Raw genomic sequence first — 22,324 nt, 5'->3', positions numbered from 1 at the left:
TTTAAAATATTTTTTTTTTTATGAAAATTTTAAGAATTGTCAAATTTCTGCTAATTTCAGTAATTGTTAACATTGTAAAAAAAAATAAAAAATTACAACTGTATAAAGTGAGATAACAGATCTATATAAAAAAATCAGATAAAAATTAAATAAGTAATTGTACCTCACTTGTATTAGTCAATAAACTACTAACAACTTTACCTACAAATTTTTCTGGACGGTATCAAAAATTATTATACTAAATGTTATGAAAATTTAAAGAAATTAATTTTTTAGATTTTCATAAAAATTAAATTATAATTAAAAAACATTCATTCAAAAAATTTTTATAAGTAGAAATTTTAAAAAATTATGTGTGAATTTTTAAAAATATTTTTTTTTATAAAAAATTCAAGATTCGTAAAATTTCTGCTAATTTCAGTAATTGTTAATATTTAAAAAAAAATAAAAAATTACAACTGTATAAAGTGAGATAAAAGATCTATATAAAAAAATTTTTAAAATCGGATAAAAATTAAATAATTAATTTTACCTCACTTGTACTGGTCATTATAAAAATTTAAAGAAATTGATTTTTTAGATTTTTATAAAAATTAAATTACTTTGAAAAAAATTCATCAAAAAAATTTCTACAAGTAGAAATTTAAAAAAATTATATTTGAATTTTTAAAGATATTTTTTTTTATAAAAATTTATCTGTTATAAAAATTTCAAGAATTTTAAATTTCTACTAATTTCAGTAATTCTTAATATTGTAAAAAAAATAAAAAATTACAACTGTATAAAGTGAGAACAGATCTACATAAAAAAAAATTTTAAAAAATCGGGTAAAAATTAAATAATTAACCTCACTTGTATAAGTCATTAAACTACTTACAACCTTACCTAAAAATTTTAATGGACGGTATCAAAAATTATTATTCTAGAGAACTTCAAAGTCTTATTAAATAACTCTTAAAATTTCTTATCCCTAAACCTTCTCTAGAAAATTAAAAATTTATCTACTAATAATTAAAGCGACTCCTACGCTCAATAAAGCAAGGATAGAAAATTCAGTAGCACTGGCACCAGCAGCGCAGTCGACGATTCTCTTAGCGCGCATGAAATCTGGCCCGAGGTACCTGCTATACTCTCTCATATCTTCCGGAATAATAACTAATTGCTGGGTAGCGTCCTGGAAAATAAGATCCGTGTACGGTGGAGTGCTGGAGAACATACTGAAGCTGAACTCATCAGCTTCTTTGCGACCATAAAATTGCTGGGCGTAGACAAATAAATTTATGTAGGCATTGATCTCTATTTCGTTGTAGCCGTACTCTCCACCACGTGCAACAATCGCGTTGGCTTTGACCTTACCCAGGTTACAAGACTCGTATTCGTCGGACGACTTGCGCGTTCCGTCAGGACAGAGGAGCTGGAAGTCGTTCTTGAAAGTGTTCCGGGCCCAAAATTCTCTGCGCTTGCCGTCGACGTTCTCGAAGACTGTCGTGTGCTTGACGAAGGCTACGTCACCGCCGCCTTCAACGAGACATCGAAGAGCCCCGCTGTGTCCGAAGTACGCTTCAGAAGCGTCACGGCGGCAGTAGTGTCTGCTCAATCCGTGACACAGGTCACACATATTGTCGTAAGGCACACCGATGTTGTACTCATTGCTCAAAGCACCTGGAATGCAGGACTTGGTGAAGTACTCAGCTGCTGCGCGGATTGAGTCACATCCGTACCCTCGGATCCATTTGTTGGAAATCATGTATGCTAATGGGTAAATCCAACCTGCTGCGTGGTTGATTCCAGTGTGACAAGTGTACTTGTTCTTCAGGTATGTTATGTCTGTTGCCTGGTCGTTTTCTTTCGCCACGGCCACTACGTAGTAGTCAGGAGTTCCTAAGTTGTACACTTCGGACATGAACGGAACGAGGTTGTACACTAGTCCACCTGTGTAAACATCTCCAGCGTCGAATACTGCGACATCAGCTTCACTGGAATGTACAAAATTATGTTATTTTTGAATTTATTTATTGACACATTAAGTTATAGATGCCATAAGGGTGTAGAAAATTTTTTTTTTCGGAAATTAATGTAATCTATATCAAATTGATGTATTGTAATCCGAAGACCAAGGATCATGAAATAAGTTAATACTAGATTTTTAGGTAGATTTTGTTAGAAATCTAACTATCGCATTAGTCCTCATGGTGGAATTTTCACCTGATTTTGCTATCATATGTCATAATTAGTCAAATAAGTTCCAAAAACGCCATTAGTTAAAAAATGTATATATGTATGTATATAAATGTATATATATATATCATGTATATATATATATATATATATATATATATATATATATATATATATATATATATATATTAGGGTGTGTCAATTTTAGGCGACTTTTTTTTTCAACGAAAAAACAAGCTGAAAACTTGCATGAAGGTGAGAACAGAAGCCTGTTCAAAGCGGAGCTCTTAATATTAATATTTAGAGGTGTCTGTCCCTAATTTTTCATTTCCCATTTAAATAACATAGGAAAAAAAATTCTTTTTTTTGTTTATTTTTCTAGCTCGGCATACGCACCTCATATATATAAGTCAATAGCATATTATTGTAGAGAATTCAACGCTCTACAAAAAAGGTCTCTTACACTTTTATCATAAAGACAGCCGTTCTAAAGTTATTCAGACGTAAACTTCTAAATGTATAAAATTTTGATTATTCAAGTATCAAACTGATACAAATTAATTTATTACTGTCTTAAAAGTTATTTTTATATGTAGAATTGGTTCTGATGCGCTAACATTTTCATAAAGCTTAAAAAAAAATTACTCATGTATCAAATTTCTTTCTTCTTTATTTCATTTACTGTAAGAAAATTATTATTATTAATGAAATACATTATTATTAATGACTATTCGTTAATTTATTCAAGAATTATTGCACTTCGAAAGTTCAAAAAATAGTGTTCTATGAAACTTTTATCAGACTTTTGACTTGAAGAGTTCAAAAACCTCATAAGTGCAATTTTAAGCGCTTAGATATGGAATTAGCGGAAGTTGCAGGGATGGCCTTTAGGGTCAACCGTTTTCCAGATTTTTTTGTGATAAATGAGCGTTATGAGACGTGCACTTTTCTGATTTTCCAAACTTATCTTTTCTCTCCGTGTAGAGTAATAAATTGTTAATTCCGTGAAACTTTTCAAAAATTTAATTCATTCAACTCGGATCATGATTTTCTTACAGTAAATGAAATAAAGAAGAAAAAAATTTGATACATGAGTAATTTTTTAGCTTTATGAAAATATTAGCGCATCAGAACCAATTATCCATATAAAAATAATTTTTAAGACAGTAATAAATTAATTTGTATCAGTTTAATACTTGAATAATCAAAATTTTATACATTTAGAAGTTTACGTCTGAATAACTTTAGAACGGCTGTCTTTATGATAAAAGTGTAAGAGACCTTTTTTGTAGAGCGTTGAATTCTCTACAATAATATGCTATTGACTTATATATATGAGGTGCGTATGCCGAGCTAGAAAAATAAAAAATAATAGTTTAAAAAAACTAAAAACACGCTTTTTATAGAAAACCAAACTAAAAAATAGAAAATAAATTTAAATTAAGAATAGTGTTAAAAATTTCAATAAATATAAATTAATAATAGTGTAAATAAAAAAATGTATTTTATTTAAAAGCGTGAGGTGCATGGTGTAAATAGTTATAAATATTTTATTGACAGATATGAGTAGAGTGATTATCATTTTGATAATATCTTAAAAACACCCCACGCTTTTTAAAATAAAATACATTTTTTTTTATTTACACTATTATTAATTTATATTTATTGAAATTTTTAACACTATTCTTAATTTAAATTTATTTTCTATTTTTAGTTTGGTTTTCTATAAAAAGCGTGTTTTTAGTTTTTTAAACTATTATTTATTTTTACTTTTTAGTTTGGTTTATTTATAAAAGCGTGATTTTTAGTTTTTAAACTATTATTTGTTGATTATCAAAAATATTCAGGCGCGCAAATTACCCACGGAGAGTTACATACTGACATACTGACATACTGTCATACAAGTGAAGCTAATAAAAAATAATTATTTATAAATATTATAAATACGGGGAATCAGAGTTCGATTTCGGAGAGCGAGCCTGAGAAACGGCTACCAGAACCAAGGAAGGCCGCAGGCGCGCAGATTACCCACGGAGAGTTACTGACATACTGACAAACTGACAAACAAACTGACATACAAGTGAAGCTAATATAAAGCGTGTAAAAGAATTTTTTTTCCTATGTTATTTAAATGGGAAATGAAAAATTAGGGACAGACACCTCTAAATATTAATATTAAGAGCTCCGCTTTGAACAGGCTTCTGTTCTCACCTTCATGCAAGTTTTCAGTCTGTTTTTCGTTGAAAAAAAAGTCGCCTAAAATTGACACACCCTAATATATATATCATGTATATATATATATATTAGGGTGTGCCAAACTTCCGTGGAGAACCTTTTAAAATTGGACTTTTGAGTTCCACTTTTAACAGCAGCTGTGTTTAGGCATTTCCTGAGATATTTCGGGGTGAGAGGATTCATTTGATTATTTATAGGATTTTTAACAGGAGATTTAATTGGGCACTTCCGGCCAAATTTTGAATTTTCACCGGAAATGCCCAAACTAAGCTTCTGTTACAAAATTCTATGAAAATCAAATACATCGTCTCACACCAAAATATCTTAGGAAATGCCCAAACGCAGCCCTTGTTAAAAGAGGAACTCAAAATTCCAATTTTAAAAGGTTCTCCACGGAAATTACATTTTGGCACACCCTAGTATATATGTAATATAACCAGCCTTGTCATCAGAATATCTCGAAAAGTTTTCAACCGATCTTGATGAAGCTTGATACATATATTCTTTGGGTAATTACCGAGGTTGAGTTCGAAGATGAGAAAAATCGGTTGATTAGTTTAGAAATGGCGGCCATTTAAAATTTTAAAAATTTTGTAAATTTCAAGTTTTGTGACTTTAACCGTGAATAACTTTTGACTGACAGAAAAGAGCTCATTTCTGAAAACTTTCTGGTGAAGCTGATTATATTACCTTCAATTAGATTTATAACACTTATACTTTATAAAAATTTTTATTAATTTTATGGGCTATTCAAAAATTTTAAAATAATACAAACTTTTTTTCAAATGTCGTTTTTTTAGAATGACTTTTAAACAGCTTCACCGACGGATTTCAAAAACTAATCAGCTCTTAACATAGAAAAACTACGTCGATCACCGCCAAACCGGTCAAAATCGCTTGATTTGTTTGTGAGATATCGTTGACGAAAAAAATCGAAAAAAGCGTTTTTTTCAAACAAATTCCGAAATTTTTTATCTGATCAGTTCACGGTTTGAAAATCATCATAGAATTTAAAAAAACTGCATCGACTTTTGTCAACTACGTGATAATTGGTCAACTCGTTTAAAAGTTATTGCGGATTAAAAATTTAAAAATTACATAAACATAAATAAAAAAAATCTTATATCACATGAAATCTACCTTCCACTTCGGGTGAGGCTGAATGGCATTTTTATTTTTTCGCAACGTTTCGGAGTTTATTACTCCTTCTTCAGGCGTCATTAAATTGTTGACATTCGACTGATAGGAGGCTGTGTGTTTTAACTAAAAACTTTTTAAAAATAAAATATTTTTGTAAAACTCGTGTATTGACTAGATATTGTAGACTACGATGGAAACAACAAAGCAGCATTTATTGTTTGTTGACGGGGTTAATACATAAATCTTTTATGACGCCTGAATAAGGAGTAATAAACTCCGAAACGATGCGAAAAATAAAAATCTAGTATTAACTTATTTCATGATCCTTGGTCCTCGGATTACAATACATCAATTTAATTCAATGTCAGGATCGGAATAATTTCTTTAAAAGTAATCTATATCATTAAGAGAATAAAAAAATTTTTTTCTCCAGGATAGTCATATGATAAAGTCTTTTTGTATAGTGAAAGTTAGTTATTGCAACGGTCTTGACTTGAATCTGGGCCTTTTCAAGGTTTCATATCATTCTCAATTATAGAATAGAAGTACCGTTTGTGGCCAGTGTACCTTTTTTGACCACTTTATTTCCAAATTATTGTATAAATAATTCTATAAGCGCAAGACTATGAATTCAATTTGTATAAATGTACTAATTTATAAATTCTATAAAAATTCTACTTGAATAGTTAAATTTTTACAAATTAACTAAAATATCAAGAGGCAAAAATGGCCCTAAGATGGCCGAAACCGGTACTTCTACCCTAGTCAGTTTATTATAATATAGGCTGCATTCGATAATACTTTAGATACATAATTAAGAAATGACCTTGTATTTTATGAACTATTGACATTTTTAAAGATATAAGCTCATTTCGATAGTATACCCATCAAGGCCTTTCATTTGAGTACCCACATGCATTTTTTATATATTTTATATATATCTCAAATATAACAAATATCATATATACAAAATATATATGAAAAATACATGTGGGTGCTGAAACGAAAGGTCTCGACGAGTCTAACATCAAGATGAGATTATATTTCAAAAAATGTCAAGAATTAAGAAATTATATATTATTTTGTCAACTAATGATATTTGTAAAGATGTAGGCTCATTTCGACAGTATCCTCATCAAGGCCTTTCATTTGATTACCCTCATGCATTTTTATATATTTTATATATAACACAAATATATTAAATATTATAATATACAAAATATGTATCAAAATGCATGTGGATACTCAAATGAAAGATCTGATGAGTGTAACATCAGAATGAGCTTTTATCTTCAAAAATGTCAATAATTAAGAAATTACATATTATTTTATCAACTAATAATATTTTTAAAGATATAAGCTTATTTTGATGTTACACTTATCAAGACCTTTTATTTGAGTACCCACATGAATTTTTCATATATTTTATATATTTTACAAATATCAAAAATGTCATACATATAAAATTCTTATATACATAAGAATGTAAAATTTAACAAAAGTCATTATTTAATAAAATAAAATTTTATTTATTTATAGTTCACAAGTCACGATAGTCACATAGTGACTGCAAAGATACTTGTTATAATTATGTTCTATAAGTATAATAGGAACAAAACAAGATTGAATTTTGAAAAACAAATTTTTTTTTTTTTAGTATTATTATTTTAGAACATAATTATGTCAATTTCTGAAAAAAATTTTTCATACGCCCTTATAGCATTTGTAACGCGATATATATCAATAAAATTAATTTTACAATGCAAAACTAAATTAATATTTACCCATTTTGAATAGCCTGCATACATTTGATCTGACTGTGATATAATGCACAACTCAACTCCGGTTTCAACAGCTGAGCTTTTAACGCAATCTATAAAATAATTTTATTTATTTTTTTTTTGTCCCAATTGAAACAACGTATCAACTATTTTGTACCAAAATTTCTAATTAATTAAATTAAATTTTTTATTTTAGCAATTTTCTCAAGTTTTGTTTTTATTCTAAAAAATTTTATTAATTTACTTCTATAATTTGATACTGAAATTACCACTTGACCATTTTTTTATTTTATTAAACAAATAAATATATTTTCATAATATTAAAATCATTTATAATTTAAGAAATTATCAATTAAAAAAAAAAAAATAAAATTTAAATAATTGTTTTTTAATCTATCAGCTGTTTAGAATTAAATATTTCAAATAATAAAAACTCTAAAATATTTGATAATTTTTAGAATTTTTTAAAGAAATAAATTACTGAAAATAAAATAACGCAGAAATTTAAAAAAAAAAAATAAAAATGCATTTTTTTATAAAATATTTTTCAGAACAAATTTGTTGGTTACATAAAATAAAAAATTGATCAAGTGACTGCTAATTTAAATGTCATAAAAAAATAAACAAAAAAAAAAATTAATTATTTCAAATAATTATTACAAAAAATTTTACCTTCATCTTAACACATTTATCAAACTCTTGTTGCGAAGTAACACAAAGTACCATCCTCTCAACAGTACAACTCCTGACTCCCAAAATAGCATCTTCAGATTTCTGCCCCAAATAAGACGAATAAGTTTGTTCATTATCAGGTAAAGAAATAAAATCCGTAGCACTGTCAGAGAACAACAAATTATGAACATTTCCAAATTTGGGAGCACTTTCAAACAAGTCAAAAACTTCCAGTGGTCTGACTGCCAATGGATCATTCCAATTATTAGAATTTGTTTCATATCTATCGTTCGAATTTACAAAATTTCCGTCTCTATTTTCATCGAGGAATCCGCGGTTTGTTTCATTGTTATACCCATAATTTCCATATCCATCATTATTATTATTATTATAATTATAATTATTATCATTATAACGATTATCAAATCTTTCATTTCCGTAAGATCTATCTCTATCTCTATCTCCAAAACTAGTGGAGTTAGCAGGAATACCTTTGCTGAATAATTTAGCAGCTTTTTCAAAAAATTTCTGATACAGTCGTCTAGTTTCTGGCCTAGTGGCACTAGAAACAACAACAGCACGGGTGGGGACTTGGTCCCAGTGACAATTACGATAATTATCAACATCCGAACGAGACCCGTCAGGACATAGCAGCTCAAAGTCGGATTTTTTGACGGAGTTGTAATCATAATTAGTGGCCAAAAATTGATCAACAGTTGAGTGCAATAAAAAGGCAATTTCTCCAGCTTCAATCAGACATTTAAGAGCTCCTTCGTAGCCAGCATAAGGATCTGCATTGGTGCACCATTTACCGGGAATTTCACCGATGCAGAGCTTGCAAAGTTTGTCTTCATTGTCTCCCAGAGGGTTGTAGCGATCCACCAGCGAGTTAACGGCGCAAGAGGGTCCAAAATATTTGAGCGTAGATTTAACATGATTGTTGCAGTCGATAACTTCAAGCCCGCCGTGCTTCATTAAAGTGTGAAGAGGAATTATCCAGCCAGCTAAAGTCTCAGTTCCGGCGAAGCAAGCTTTCTTTCCTCGAAGATGCTGCAGAGAAGTTACGTCGCTGAGAGTCCCTTTCTTCACTACTGCTACTGCGTACTGGTACTTAATTCGGTTCACGTCGATTTCCTGCATGATGGGGACTAAACTGTGGTAGCGCCCTCCGATGAACACTTCTCCCGCGTCCAATGTTGTCACGTGGACTGTTTCCGAGTCGAGGACTTTCATACATTCTTCTTTTTTAGAAGCTTCGTAGCATCTTAGTGAAACGTAGTCGCGCCCGAAGCGAGCGATTTCGCGGTCTACTGCCACCATAAATGCGTTGCATTTTGCAAACTCTTCCTTCGAGGTTGTACAGAACACCAGGGTGTTGTTTTTGGTAGGTTTTATGGCGTAAGGAATGTTTGGTTGGCGGAGAGACGGGTCGATGTTCGGCCGAGAGCTGTCGAAATTGTTCGAGTTTATGTTCGAGTCCGTGTTCTGGTTGTTTTTGTTTTTGGGGTCATAGTTGCTGAGATATTGACCTGGAAATTAAATTTTTTTTAATGTAAAATACATTTTTTTATGATACTAAAGTTATCCGACGTTTTTAATTTTTTTACAATTTAATTAGGACTAAAAAATATTTTTTTGTAAATTGCACTTAAAGTTCTTCAAGTTTTTTATAAATGAAATTTTATTTTTTTGTAAAAATTTTCTCAATAAGAAAAATTATAATAATTTTTAGATGTCGGCTAACTCAATTTTCATAATTTTTTTATAAATAATTTAATTATAAAATTTCAAAATCAATTAAAATATATTATTGAATATTTGAGATGTTTTTTTCTAAAATTTTTATATTAAAATTTTTTTTTTTAATTATACTTGATTTTCCCCATATTCGATTACTGCTGTGACGCTTATACGAATATCTTAGGCAAATTACAGCATAGATTGCAGCGTAAAATAAATTCATTTGTTAAATACATTTTAAAAATTTCGAGATTTGAACACACTACTCCATATTAATAAGAATTAGGCTGGTTAAAACTTAATGCGAGAAGAAATTATTTAATAGCTTGTTTATTTTACAAAGAAATCAAACTAAATTACAAAGAAGTAATTCTGCTACTTATGAAAACTCTTTCTCGATTCATGGCATAAAAATTTGGAATTCATTACCGGCTGATATTAGAGTAATTGACAACTTCGAACATTTTATTTTAAACAAGCTTGTTTTTTCTTCTTGCAATCAATGTAATTACCATAAATTTTGTGGTTTAATATGTTAGTGTTGTTAACTAGTATCGGTCTTTCAAATTATTGCGAATACTGTATCAAATGTGTACACTGAAAAAAAAAAAAAAAAAATGTTCTTGAATCAAGTATATAAGAACTTCATCTTGTTGATTTGAGTAAAAAAATTCTTAAACTAAGAAATTTTTACTTGATTTAAGTAAATTTCACTTGAGTCAAGAATTTTTCGTCTTGATTCAAGACAATTACCCTCTTCAAAATTATTTTCTGGGTTCAAAAATTTTCCTCTCGAATAAAGTCAAGTAAATTAGTATAAGTATTGTTGATGGTCCTGAAGGAGAGCTTATCTATCTAACTATCTATACTATAAATTAGTTGTTTTTATTTATATTAAGAATTACAAAAATATTTTTAACTTTTTCTAAACCATTTTATTTTTTAATTTAAAATAATTAAATGACACTAAGATTACCAGACACTTGACAATATTTTGATTTTTTTTAGAAAATAAACTAGGTCCAAAAAAATATTTTTCAAAAATTGTACTTATAATTTTTCAGTGCTTCTAGACATGGAATTTTTTAAATAAATTTTATTGATCTAATTTATTTGTTAAGAAAATTATAAAAATTAACAAATGTCTCTCAATTTCAATATCATATAATTAATTGCATTTTGAATTTAAATTTTCAAAAAATTATTAATGATTACAATTGAGAATTCTGACTTTGTCAATTTTTATAAATATTAAATTTTTTTTAGTTATTTTGTTATTTTAATTTTTAAATCTAAAAAATCACCCATAATTAAAATCAATTAATTACATAAATTTTGAGTTACTGTTTTTATGTTATGAGTCATACACATCTGTATATTATGAATCATAATAGATGATTGAAGTAATTATTTTTATGGTAAATGATTTTTTAAATAATTTTACAGTGAATCAGAATTTATTCTAAAATTTTATAATTTTTTTTTTATTAATTAGTAAAAAATTTAATTATTTATTTAAAAAGATATATTTCAACATAAAAAAATGTCAAATTTATATTTGTTTAAAATTCTTCATAATTTCAATGACTTTTTTTTTTTATAAAATTTGAATTTTGATTTTAGTTATAAAATAAAATATATTGAAAAAAAAAAATTAATAATTTTTAATAAATGCAGCTGAGAATTTTAACTATTACCATCACTGACACCAAAAATATTTTATCATAAATAATCTAGTGTATAAACAAAACAATCAGAAATTATTAAAATAAATTATTGAAATTAGTAATATTAAGAAGTAATCAAAATTAATTGTAATTAGTAGTAAGTTGTTAATTTTTAAAATAAATTAAGTAATTAAATAAATAATATAGAGTATACATACCTCTAGCGATGGTTATAAACAAAAATAAAACGGTAACTTTCATTTATAAAAATATATTGATAACAAATTTAAAAAGATAAAGTGTAACTATAAAATTCAACAATAATTTTTTATTTGTTTTGAAAATATTCTATGTTCCATTTATTAAATATATAAAACATATACAATGGAAACTATGCGTGTATTGTTGTAATCGCCATAGTCTAGCGTCAGCATGAACCGCGCCTATGTGACATAGGGCGTGGTCGCTGCTGCCATCTATAGAAGAAATTCAAATATTATTCAACTTGAGAATTTTTAACATGGGATGATAAAAATATGTTACTAAAATTAATAGACATCTGTCAATTTTCTAAATTAAAAAAAAAATTTTAAAACTAAATGTAAGAAAATTCTTCATGGAGATTTCAAAAAATTATGTGCAAATTTTCAATGACAAAGTTAGCAGTCACTTTATTATTTTTTAACAAATAAATTTTTTCCAAAAAAATATTTTTGAAAAATTGCTTTTTTAATTTATTAAAATTTCTAAGTCAATTTTTTTTTATAAATTTTTTTGCCATAATTTATTTCTTGAAATTATCAAATATCTGCTAAATTAATTTTCATAAATTTTTATTAAAATTAATTTAGCAGATATTTTGATAATTTTAATCATTTTTGTGACAAATGAATTAAAAAAAATTTTTTTTTAATTAACATGTAGAAATTTTAAAAAATTAAAAATGTAATTTTTTGAAAATAATTTTTGGAACAAATTTATTTGTTAAAAAAAATTAAAAAATTTTGAAGTGACAGCTAAATTTAATATCAAATTTTAAATAATAAATTTTTTTGTTATAATTGATTTTTAATAAAAATCCAAAAAAATGTCAGGTAACTGATTTCAGTTTTTGATTAAAAAGAAAAAAAAACAATTTTTTTTACTTAAAAAATATTTTCAAAAAATAGCACTTAGAGTTTTTTATTTTTTATTTTACCGTAATTTTTTGCAAATTTTTTTATAATTTATTTGTTAAGAAAAATTTTTTAAATTATCAGATGTCAGTTAACTTTATGATAATTAATTTAGCAGATAGTTGATAATTTTAAGAATTTTTCTAACAAATAAATTGTGACAAAAAAAATATAAAAAAAATTGATATTCAGAAATTTTAAAAGACTAAAAAAGCAATTTTTTAAAAAATTATTTTTCAAAGCAAATTCATATATGAATTCACATATGAGTTAAAAATATTAAAAAATTGTCAATTGACCGCTAAATTTAATATCATGTTAACTTCATCTTCAGTGCCATAATTTGTAAATTATCAATTTATGATTTATGATTTAATTTCATTTAAAAAATAATACCTTACTTTAAATTTTTATACCAAGATTTTTTTTTTTACAGCAACAAAAAACACATTATAAAATTTAAGATTTTAAATTTCCAATTTTACAACAAATACATAATCTAAAACTGAATTTTTTTTACATATATTAATTAATTATTAAATATAATATTAATTAATTTTTTACATATATATTAATATAATAATTTTGAAGATCTTAAAATCTGTAATTTTATATTTTAATTGTTTTAAAAAATAAATTTTAACTACTAAAAAATAAATCAAATAAAGTTTTTAATTTTATTTATCAAAATTAATAATTACATTATTAAACAACAATTAACAATTATAACAAAACGGTACGTAATTATGAACATATAAATTTATAAATTAATTGAGATTGTTTTTTTATAAACTTATAAAAATTCTATATTAAATACAACAAAAAATTAATTTTTATTACAAAAAATGAACAACAATAAACAAAAACAAATAACAAAAATTACAATTATCGACAAATAATATTAACATCCTCCATACTGAGGTATTTAGTAATCTCAGGTACCATATCTTCTTCCAACACCCCTCCAAAAATATCCATAATCAAATCTTCAACTTGAACTAGTGATCTTGCCATAGTAAATATTTTTTTAGCCCGAAAATAAACAATTCCTCGGTAGTGAACAAACAAAAAACGAATATTATCAACAACAGAACTAATTTTCTTCTCATCGCTTCTATAAACAAACCTAAACCTTTCAGCCAATTTAAAATCAAGTTTATGTAACAAATCATAGTAAGAAATCTTAACTCTCGGAACCACAAATGTTTTCTTCATCAATTCAACTTCTTTGGTACATTCAACACTTAACTGTTCAAAATCACAACCAACAGCCAATTTATTTTGTTTGCAGACATAAAAATCAGCAATTATCAACTTGACAATATGCTCCTTAACAATTTCATTATAATTTATTTCTTCACCAAAATTATAATCATCTTCATAGTATTGATAAACGGGGCACTGATAATTAACCGCGCTACTATCATCTTTATCTAGATAATTAACGTCAAAACCAGCGACAAGAAGATAATTAATAACATCAGAGTTTCCCTTAACAAGAGCAACATGTAGCAATGTTTTATTTTTGTAAACAACATTAACATCAGCACCCCGTTTAATTAATGCAATAGCATGATGGTAACTCCGATCTTCAATAGCCAGATACAATATCGGTTTATCCATAAAATTATATCTTAAACTAACAGCGCCAAATTCTACTAATATCTCCATTATTAAATAATTTTTTTGACTAATAGCCACATCAAGAGCAGTAATCTTCAATTTAGTTTTAAGATTTACATCAGCTTTATTTTTAAGCAGCAATTCAACGGCTTCAGAGTGCTCACAATAAACAGCTTCCATCAGCAATGATTTATCGTCTTCAATCCTGTTAATATCAGCGCCATTTTGAATAAGATACTCAACAATATGGCGGTAGTTATTCTTCACCGCAAAGCGCAAGGGATTTTTATGATGAACATTTTTAGCGATTACAGCTCCGCCATTAATCAATAAATCAAATATTTTGGCATTTCCGGTGTGTATAGCAGCGTCAAGAGCTGTAGCGCGATTCAAAATGGCATAGATGTCGCTGCCTTTGACTTCTCTGGAGCTATAGTCAATGCCGCGAAGATATGTGTCTTGAAGACTAACAATAATGTTAACATTGAAGCTTTTATTGATGTAATATTCGACTAATTCTTCGTTTTCATAAAGAGTAGCCAAAATTAGCAGCTCTTCATCTTTACAAATCGCATTTATATTAACGCCTTTTTCTAATAAACATTTAACAATTAAATTGTTACGCTTGCAAATAGCAAGAATCAAAGGAGGAATTCCAATTGAAGATCCTTTTGGATCTTGGTAAATATAATTAATATCAGCTTCTTTATTAATCAAAAGTTCAGCAATTTCTGTTTCTCCATTTTTGATAGCTAAATAAAGCGCAGCTTTATTTTCCGGAGATTTTAAATTTACTTTATTTATCAAAAATTTAACTATTTCATTTCTTCCCAGATCAATTGATAAAGTTAGCGCTGATCTTCCGTTGCAAAAATTGTAAGAAGAAACGTCACTTGAAGACCATCCGAAAAATCTTTCAATTCCAAAATATTGAGTTATATTAACAAGAGCGCTAAGATCGGAACCATGCTGGATAAGATATTTCGCAACATCGATATTATTCTTTCCTATTGCAAAAAGCAAAGGCGTTATTCCATTATAATTAAAATCTACATCAGCTCCGTGGTCAATTAAATACTTAGCGATTTCATTTCTGGTTAAATGAATGCTTATAATTAATGGAGTTTCTCCGTCGATTATTTTGTTTACTTTAGCGCCTTTTTTTACTAAATATTTAACTAATTCTAAGGTATCATTCATTACCGCTCGATGTAACGGTGTTTCTCTACCAAAAACAAAGTTCACATTAGGACATTTGCTTATTAGAAATTTAGAAACTTCTATATTATTTCTTTCCATAGCCCACTGCAAAGACGCTCGGAAGATAAAATTATCTCTTTCATTTCCTATTATATATTCTATTATTTCATGATTATTCATGTCAATCGCCAAGCGCAAAGTATCAATATGATCATTTGTATGATACAAAGTAGCTCCGTTGTCTATTAAAAATTTAGCGGCTTCATTGTATTTTTGACTAATTGCTAAGTGCAGAGGTGTTGTGTATAAATGTTGGATTTCATTTACATTAGCGCCCTTTTCAATTAAATATTCTACAAATTTAAAATATTTTTTAATAAAAACAGGACTGAGCGATAAAGACCATGAATTTTTTTTATTTATCAATATTTCAGCGACTAAATATTCACCTTTATCTACTGCCCATATAAATTCCGCACCATTTTTAGACAAATCAGTTTTTTCATCATTTATAGAAGCTACAATTTTAATAAGCTCGAAAAATTTATTACTTTTCGCTAAACTAATCGCTAGTTCATCAAACTCAGCACCATTCTTCAAAAGAATTCGTACCATATCTTGATTTTTATCAATGATAGCAAGATGCAACGGAGTTAGACCTTCAGTTTCATTTGAACCAATGTCATCAAAAATTACGGAAGAAATTGTCTTAGCATTTATATCAGCGCGCTTTTGGATCATAAGTTCTACTAAATCTCTGCGGTTTAATCTCACAGATGTGTGCAAGGGTGTCTCTCCAGTAACTATGCTTTTATAATTGATGTTAAAGCCAAGATTTATCAGACTTTCAGCCATTTCATAGTTACCTTCTTCGGTTACAGCGTTAAGTATGTTATGACACTTATCTTGCTGAGGAATGTACGCGCCGAAAGTTATCAATTTATTAACCAACTTATGATTTCTGATTTTAATTGCGGAATCAAGAGGAGACTTACCGTACTTATTCCTGATGTATGCTTTCTCGCTGATGTCAATCGCGTCTGTTTCACGCCACTTAATTGTAAGGTTTACGTCAGCGTTGTGCTCCAGCAAGTAGTTGGTTAATTGGTCGTCTTGGTGGATTATTGATACTTGCAAAATTGAGGGGTAAAATTCTAATGGTCCGGGAAATCTTGAGTTGATAGATAGATTACCTTGCATCATCTTCCGGCGGATGGTTGTGTAAAAATCTTGATAATCCATGGTGGTATTCGATTGCTTAAATTAGAAAAAAGTTTGGGCAATTAATTGCACCGGCACACAAAAAAAAAAAAGTTGTCAGTACTTTTGACGGGACCCATATATCTTTATGTATTTCGACCCGCTGAATCCGAATTTGAGGTCAGTTTGACCCGTACACCGTCAAATTTTCGAGAAAACTTTGAAAAACCGAAAAAAATGACGAAAATCGGCAGTTTAGGCGATTTAAAATGATTTAAAAATTTTTTTTGACCTAAACTAAGCATGATTTTAATGTATTTCGACCTGCTTACTACTTATCTGAAGTTTATTTAGACCATGAGACATTAAAAGTTTAAGTAAATTCCAAAAAACCCTGAAAAATTGCAAAAAAAGCAAAAAATAGCAAAAAATTCCAGATATTGTGTTAAAAAAAATTTTATAAAATTAGATCAATCATGATTCTCATGTATTTCGATCCGCCGAATATAAATCTCGAATTTATATGGCTCAGACATCTCTCAAAATCTAAATAAATGGCGAAAAACCACTGAAAATCAAATCAAACATGTTATCCGATCTGTGGAATATAAATTTTAAATTTTTTGACCTAAATCCTCAAAAAATTTAAATTCTTTAAAAAAATCTTTTCAAAACCGTTTATTTTTGAATTTTAATTCATTCTCCGCTTATATATATAACCCTTTTATCTTCAAATGACCTACATAAAAGGTTTCTCTTTCGCTTTTTTATTTTCTCAGGTAGATCTCTCTTCAGTGTCCAACAATGATCAGCCATCATAATGATATCCCATTTTCCTTGATAACGATTTTCCATTACACTACTGTCTTGATGGAATCTTTCGCCTTGCTTTTCACTGTAATCGTCAAGATTTTCAGGAAAGTCTGAAAGGTGAGAATCTAAATAGTGCAATTTTGAATTCATGAAACAACCCAAAGTATCGTAGTTGTACAACAACTCTTCAACTAAATTCACGTAATTCTCACTTTTCGTATTCTCAAAAAAGTTTTGTGATACTTCTTTGAAGCTTGCCCATGCTGCTCTCTCAATCTCGTTCATTTCATATTCGAAATTATCGTCCTTAAATAAAGTCCGAATTTAGGGTCCATCGAAAATTCCTTCTTTCAATTTTGCATCACTTATAGCTGGAAAATTTTCCCCCAAATATTTGAAACAGTTGCCATCTTTGTCTAAAGCTTTGACAAACTGCTTCATAAGACCAAGCTTCATGTGAAGTGGCGGTAGTAAGTACTTGGAAGGATCAATTAGAGGTTCTCGGGTAACATTGTGAGAACCAGGATTCAAATTCGTTCTCGTTGGCCATTCTTTTTTAAGATGATTTTTTAAGTGATTTTTTCGATCGCGACTATCCCACAAACATAAAAAGCAGGGATATTTCGTGAACCCTGATTGTTGGCCTAACAGTAGTGTTGCAAGAGGATTGCACCAAGACACAGGTGTAATAAAAACGATATAAAAAAAATTGATGGTTGATCTAATTTTATAAAATTTTTTTAACACAATATCTGGAATTTTTTGTTATTTTTTGCTTTTTTTGCAATTTTTCAGGGTTTTTTGGAATTTACTTAAATTTTTAATGGCTTATGGTCTAAATAAACTTCAGATAAGTATTAAGCGGGTCGAAATACATTAAAATCATGCTTAGTTTAGGTCAAAAAAATTTTTTAAATCATTTTAAATCGCCTAAATTGCCGATTTTCGTCATTTTTTTCGGTTCTTCAAAGTTTTCTCAAAAATTTGACGGTGTACGGATCAAACTGACCTCAAATTCGGATTCAGCGGGTCAAAATACATAAAGATATATGGGTCCCGTCAAAAGTACTGACAACTTTTTTTTTTTATGTGCCGGTGTTGTTAATGCAGTGATATGTTTGTGAAAATTAATTTAGCAGATATTTTATAATTTTAAGAATATTGGTGAGAAATAAATTATTGTAAAAAAAAATTGAGATGGAAAAATTTTTTAAAATTAAAAATTCAATTTTTTTAGAATAGGTTTTTTGAATAAATTTGTTTGTTAAAAAAAATTAAAAAATGGTCAAGTGACTGCTAACTTTAATGGCATGAAATCGTTAAAATTAATTTAGTAGATATTTAATAATTTAAGAATTTTGGTAAAAAATTAATTATTGCAAAAAAAATTGGGGAAAAAAAATGAGATGTAGAAATCTAAACAAATTAAAATTTCAATTCTTTTGAACAAATTTGTTTGTTAAAAAAAATTAAAAAATTATCAAGTGATTGCTAATTTTAATGTCGAGATATATATTTTAAAATAAGAAATTTATGATACTGAAATATGAGCCTTAAAATTAATTTAGCAGATATTTGATCATTTTTATAATTTTTTTGATAGATAAATTATGGGAAAAATGAGGATAAAAAATTGACAACTAAAAATTAAAAGAGGAATTTGTTGAAAAATAATTTGTTTGTAAAATAAAATACAAAATTGGTTAAAGGACTGCTAACTTTCATGTCATGAAATAATTGAAAATTAATTTAGTAGATATTTAATAATTTAAGAATTTTAGTAACAAATTATTGCAAAAAAAATTTGGAACAAAAATTGAGATGTAGAAATCTAAAAAAATTAAAAATGAAATTTTTTTGAACAAATTTGCTTGTTAAAAAAAAATAAAAAAATGGTTAAAAGACTGCTAACTTTAATGTCATGATATATTTTTATAAAATAGGAAATTTATGATACTGAAATATGAGCGTTAAAATTAACTTAGCAGATATTTGATCATTTTTATAATTTTTTTGATAAATAAATTATTGGAAAAAATGAGAATAAAAAATTGACATCTAAAAATTAAAAGAGGAATTTTTTTAAAATAATTTTTTGGAAAAAATTTGTTTGTAAAGTAGAGAAAAAAATTGGCTAAGTGAATGCTGACATTAATGTCATGAATTCATTAAAATTAATTTAGCAGATATTTGATAATTTTTAGAATTTTTTTGACAAATAAATTATTAGAAAAAATGAAAAAAAAAAATTAACATGTAAACTTTAAAAAAAATAACAAATACAATTTTTTTAAAATAATTTTTTGAAAAAAATGTTTCTATAAAATAAAATAAAAAGTGATTGCTAACTTTAATGTCATAAAATTAGTAGACATCTGACAATTTTTGGAATTTTTATATCTAATTTAATTAATATGGTCAAAAAAATATTTAAAAAAAAAATCGACGTAGAATTTTTTTATTAAAAATTTTTTATGGTTATTTAATTGTTAAAAAAATTAAAAAAATTGACAGGTTAACTTCATTTCGATACATACCTTTTATTTGTTTAATCACTTTTGGATGAGCTGATTTTTAGATTAGATTGTAAAATAAGTTTAAATCGTGGTAATTAATCTTGATGATTTTTAATATTTACTATTGATAGATAAATATAATTTTTTGTAATTAATTTATCCAGTACTAGGTAAAAATTGCAATGGTAGACGCCAAACTGAAATCATGCAAAAAATGATTTTTTTATATTAATACCTAATTATTATAATTAAATAAAGTTTATAATTGAATATAAATAAAAATATTAAAGTTATTTAATACTTACATCTAAATTGTTTTAAAAAGAAATTTCTAATCATCAAATTATTGTTGATGCCGATAAAATTAATTGTTTGATCTTCAAAAGCTGGCTTTCCTTTGTTCTTTGATTAATTAGCTATAGTTTAGTAAGGCCCCACGCCAACTCGATGTTAGTAGAAATGGATTTTTTTTTATGGTACTACAATTTTGTAATTTTTGACGTTCAAAAATTTTTAATTTTTTTCAACAATTAAATTGCGAGTAAAAAAATTACACGCATAATTTTTCAAATTTTCTACATGTCAAATTTTTTTGTAGCAATTTTTTCAATAAAAATAAAAAATTACAAAAATTTTCTAATTTAATTTTTATTTTTTTTAAGTGTTAAATTAGCCAATATTAGATTTTCAAAAATTTTAGAGTAGTTTAAAATTTAATAATAAAAAGAAAAAAAAATTTTATACAAAATATTTAGGATATTGTCAGATGCATTTTTTAATTTTATTATTTCTTCAACAAAATTTTTAATTATAAATGTGGAATTTAATATTTCTTCTTAAAGTATAGTTGACATTTTTTTTAAAATATTTAATTATTTTATTTAGCACAATTTTATTAAATTAAATTAAAATAAATAAAGCAATTATTTTACTTTCAATCAGATAATAAAATACTTCACTGAATTCAATCGTTGGTTGATCACTTTTTAATTTTTATTTAAAAAATACATTACATATCATTATATATAATAAAACTAAGTTGATAAAATGTGCGTGCCGATAAAACTTAAAAAGGAGTTCCGGCACGGTAAAGGGACTTATATAGTGTGATAGCCCTTTATCCCCCCTCGAACAAGAAAGTTCCCGTTCTAACCTAAAGGGCGTGTTTTTAGAGATAAAAGGGCTTTTCCAACTCTTCAACTTGGCAATTAAGTGTAGTGTCACCATCTTTTGTCGAGTATTTGAACTTCTAATTAAGTAATTAGTTAACTTTAAAAATGTGAGACTATCATTGGTCTAAAATGGTCTAGATTATTCTAGAAATTTCTGGAATGATCTAGAAAGCTTTAATATGTATACCAATGTTCGAATCGGTTAAGAATGTTCTAAAAAATTCTAGAATATTCCAAAAAGGTCTAGAAAGATCTGGTAAGATCTGAAATTTACTTTTAGATTCTGATCAAATGAGAATGTTCTAAAAAATTCTAAAATGATCTGAGAAGTTCTTAAATCTACGTTTGGATACTGATTGAATGGGAATGGTCTAGAAAATTCTAGAATGATATAGGAAGTTTTGATATCTACGTTTAGATTCTGATCGAATGAAAATGTTCTAGAAAATTCTCGATTGAACCAGAAATGTCTAGAATGATCTGAGAAATTCTAAAATGATATGGGGAGTTCTGAGATCTACGTTAAGATTCTAATCGACTGAGAATGTTCTAGGAAATTCTAGAATGATCTAGAAATTTCTAAAAAGATCTGGGAAGTTCTAAAATCTACGTTTAGATTCTGATTAAATGAGAATGTTCTAGAAAATTCTAAAATGATCTAAAAAATTCTAGAATGATCTAGAAATTTCTAGAGTCATCTAGAAATTTCTAGAAAGATCCGGTAAGATCTAAAATCTACGTTCAGATTCTGATTAAATGAGAATGTTCTAGAAAATTCTAAAATGATCTAAAAAATTCTAGAATGATCTGGGAAGTTCTAGAAAATTCTAGAGTGCTCTTAGTATTTATAAAATGATTTGGGAAGTTCTAAAATCTACGTTTAGATTCTGATCAAATGAGAATGTGCTAGAAAATTCTAGAATGATCTGAGAAGTTTTAAAATGATATGGGAAGTTTTAAAAATTTACATTTAGATTCTGATCTGGGAAGTTTTAAAATGATTTGGGAAGTTGTAAAATCTACGTTTAGATTATGATCAAATAAGAATGTTCTGGGAGATTTAAAAATGATCGGAGAAATTCTAAAATCTACGTTTAGATTTTGATCGAATAAGAATGTTCTAAAAAATTCTAGAATGATCTAGAAATTTCTAGAATGATCTGGGAAATTCTAGAATGATTTGGGAAGTTCTAAAATCTACGTTTAGATTCT

General features: G+C 27.1%; 2 protein-coding genes across 2 annotated transcripts; both read right to left on the bottom strand.

Moving 5' to 3' along the window:
- Positions 1 to 982: 982 nt before the first annotated feature.
- On the bottom strand, positions 983 to 11,689 carry LOC123270553 (melanotransferrin). Its single transcript, XM_044736665.1, has 4 exons — positions 11,632 to 11,689; positions 8,007 to 9,535; positions 7,338 to 7,426; positions 983 to 1,976 (listed from the first exon to the last, which is right to left on the bottom strand). The coding sequence occupies exons 1-4, from the start codon at positions 11,672 to 11,674 to the stop codon at positions 998 to 1,000; spliced, it is 2,640 nt and encodes an 879-aa protein (XP_044592600.1). The 5' UTR covers positions 11,675 to 11,689; the 3' UTR covers positions 983 to 997.
- Positions 11,690 to 13,443: 1,754 nt separating this feature from the next.
- LOC123270716 (ankyrin-3-like) lies at positions 13,444 to 20,052 on the bottom strand. The gene is made up of 2 exons (XM_044736872.1): positions 19,970 to 20,052; positions 13,444 to 16,671 (listed from the first exon to the last, which is right to left on the bottom strand). The coding sequence occupies exon 2, from the start codon at positions 16,651 to 16,653 to the stop codon at positions 13,474 to 13,476; it is 3,180 nt and encodes a 1,059-aa protein (XP_044592807.1). The 5' UTR covers positions 16,654 to 16,671; positions 19,970 to 20,052; the 3' UTR covers positions 13,444 to 13,473.
- Positions 20,053 to 22,324: the final 2,272 nt, after the last annotated feature.

This window comes from Cotesia glomerata, linkage group LG8 (genome assembly GCF_020080835.1).
Source record: "Cotesia glomerata isolate CgM1 linkage group LG8, MPM_Cglom_v2.3, whole genome shotgun sequence".
NCBI classification, from domain to species: Eukaryota; Metazoa; Arthropoda; class Insecta; order Hymenoptera; family Braconidae; genus Cotesia; species Cotesia glomerata.
The sequence above is the reverse complement of the archived record's forward strand: the minus strand, read 5'-3'. Positions and strand labels throughout refer to the sequence as shown.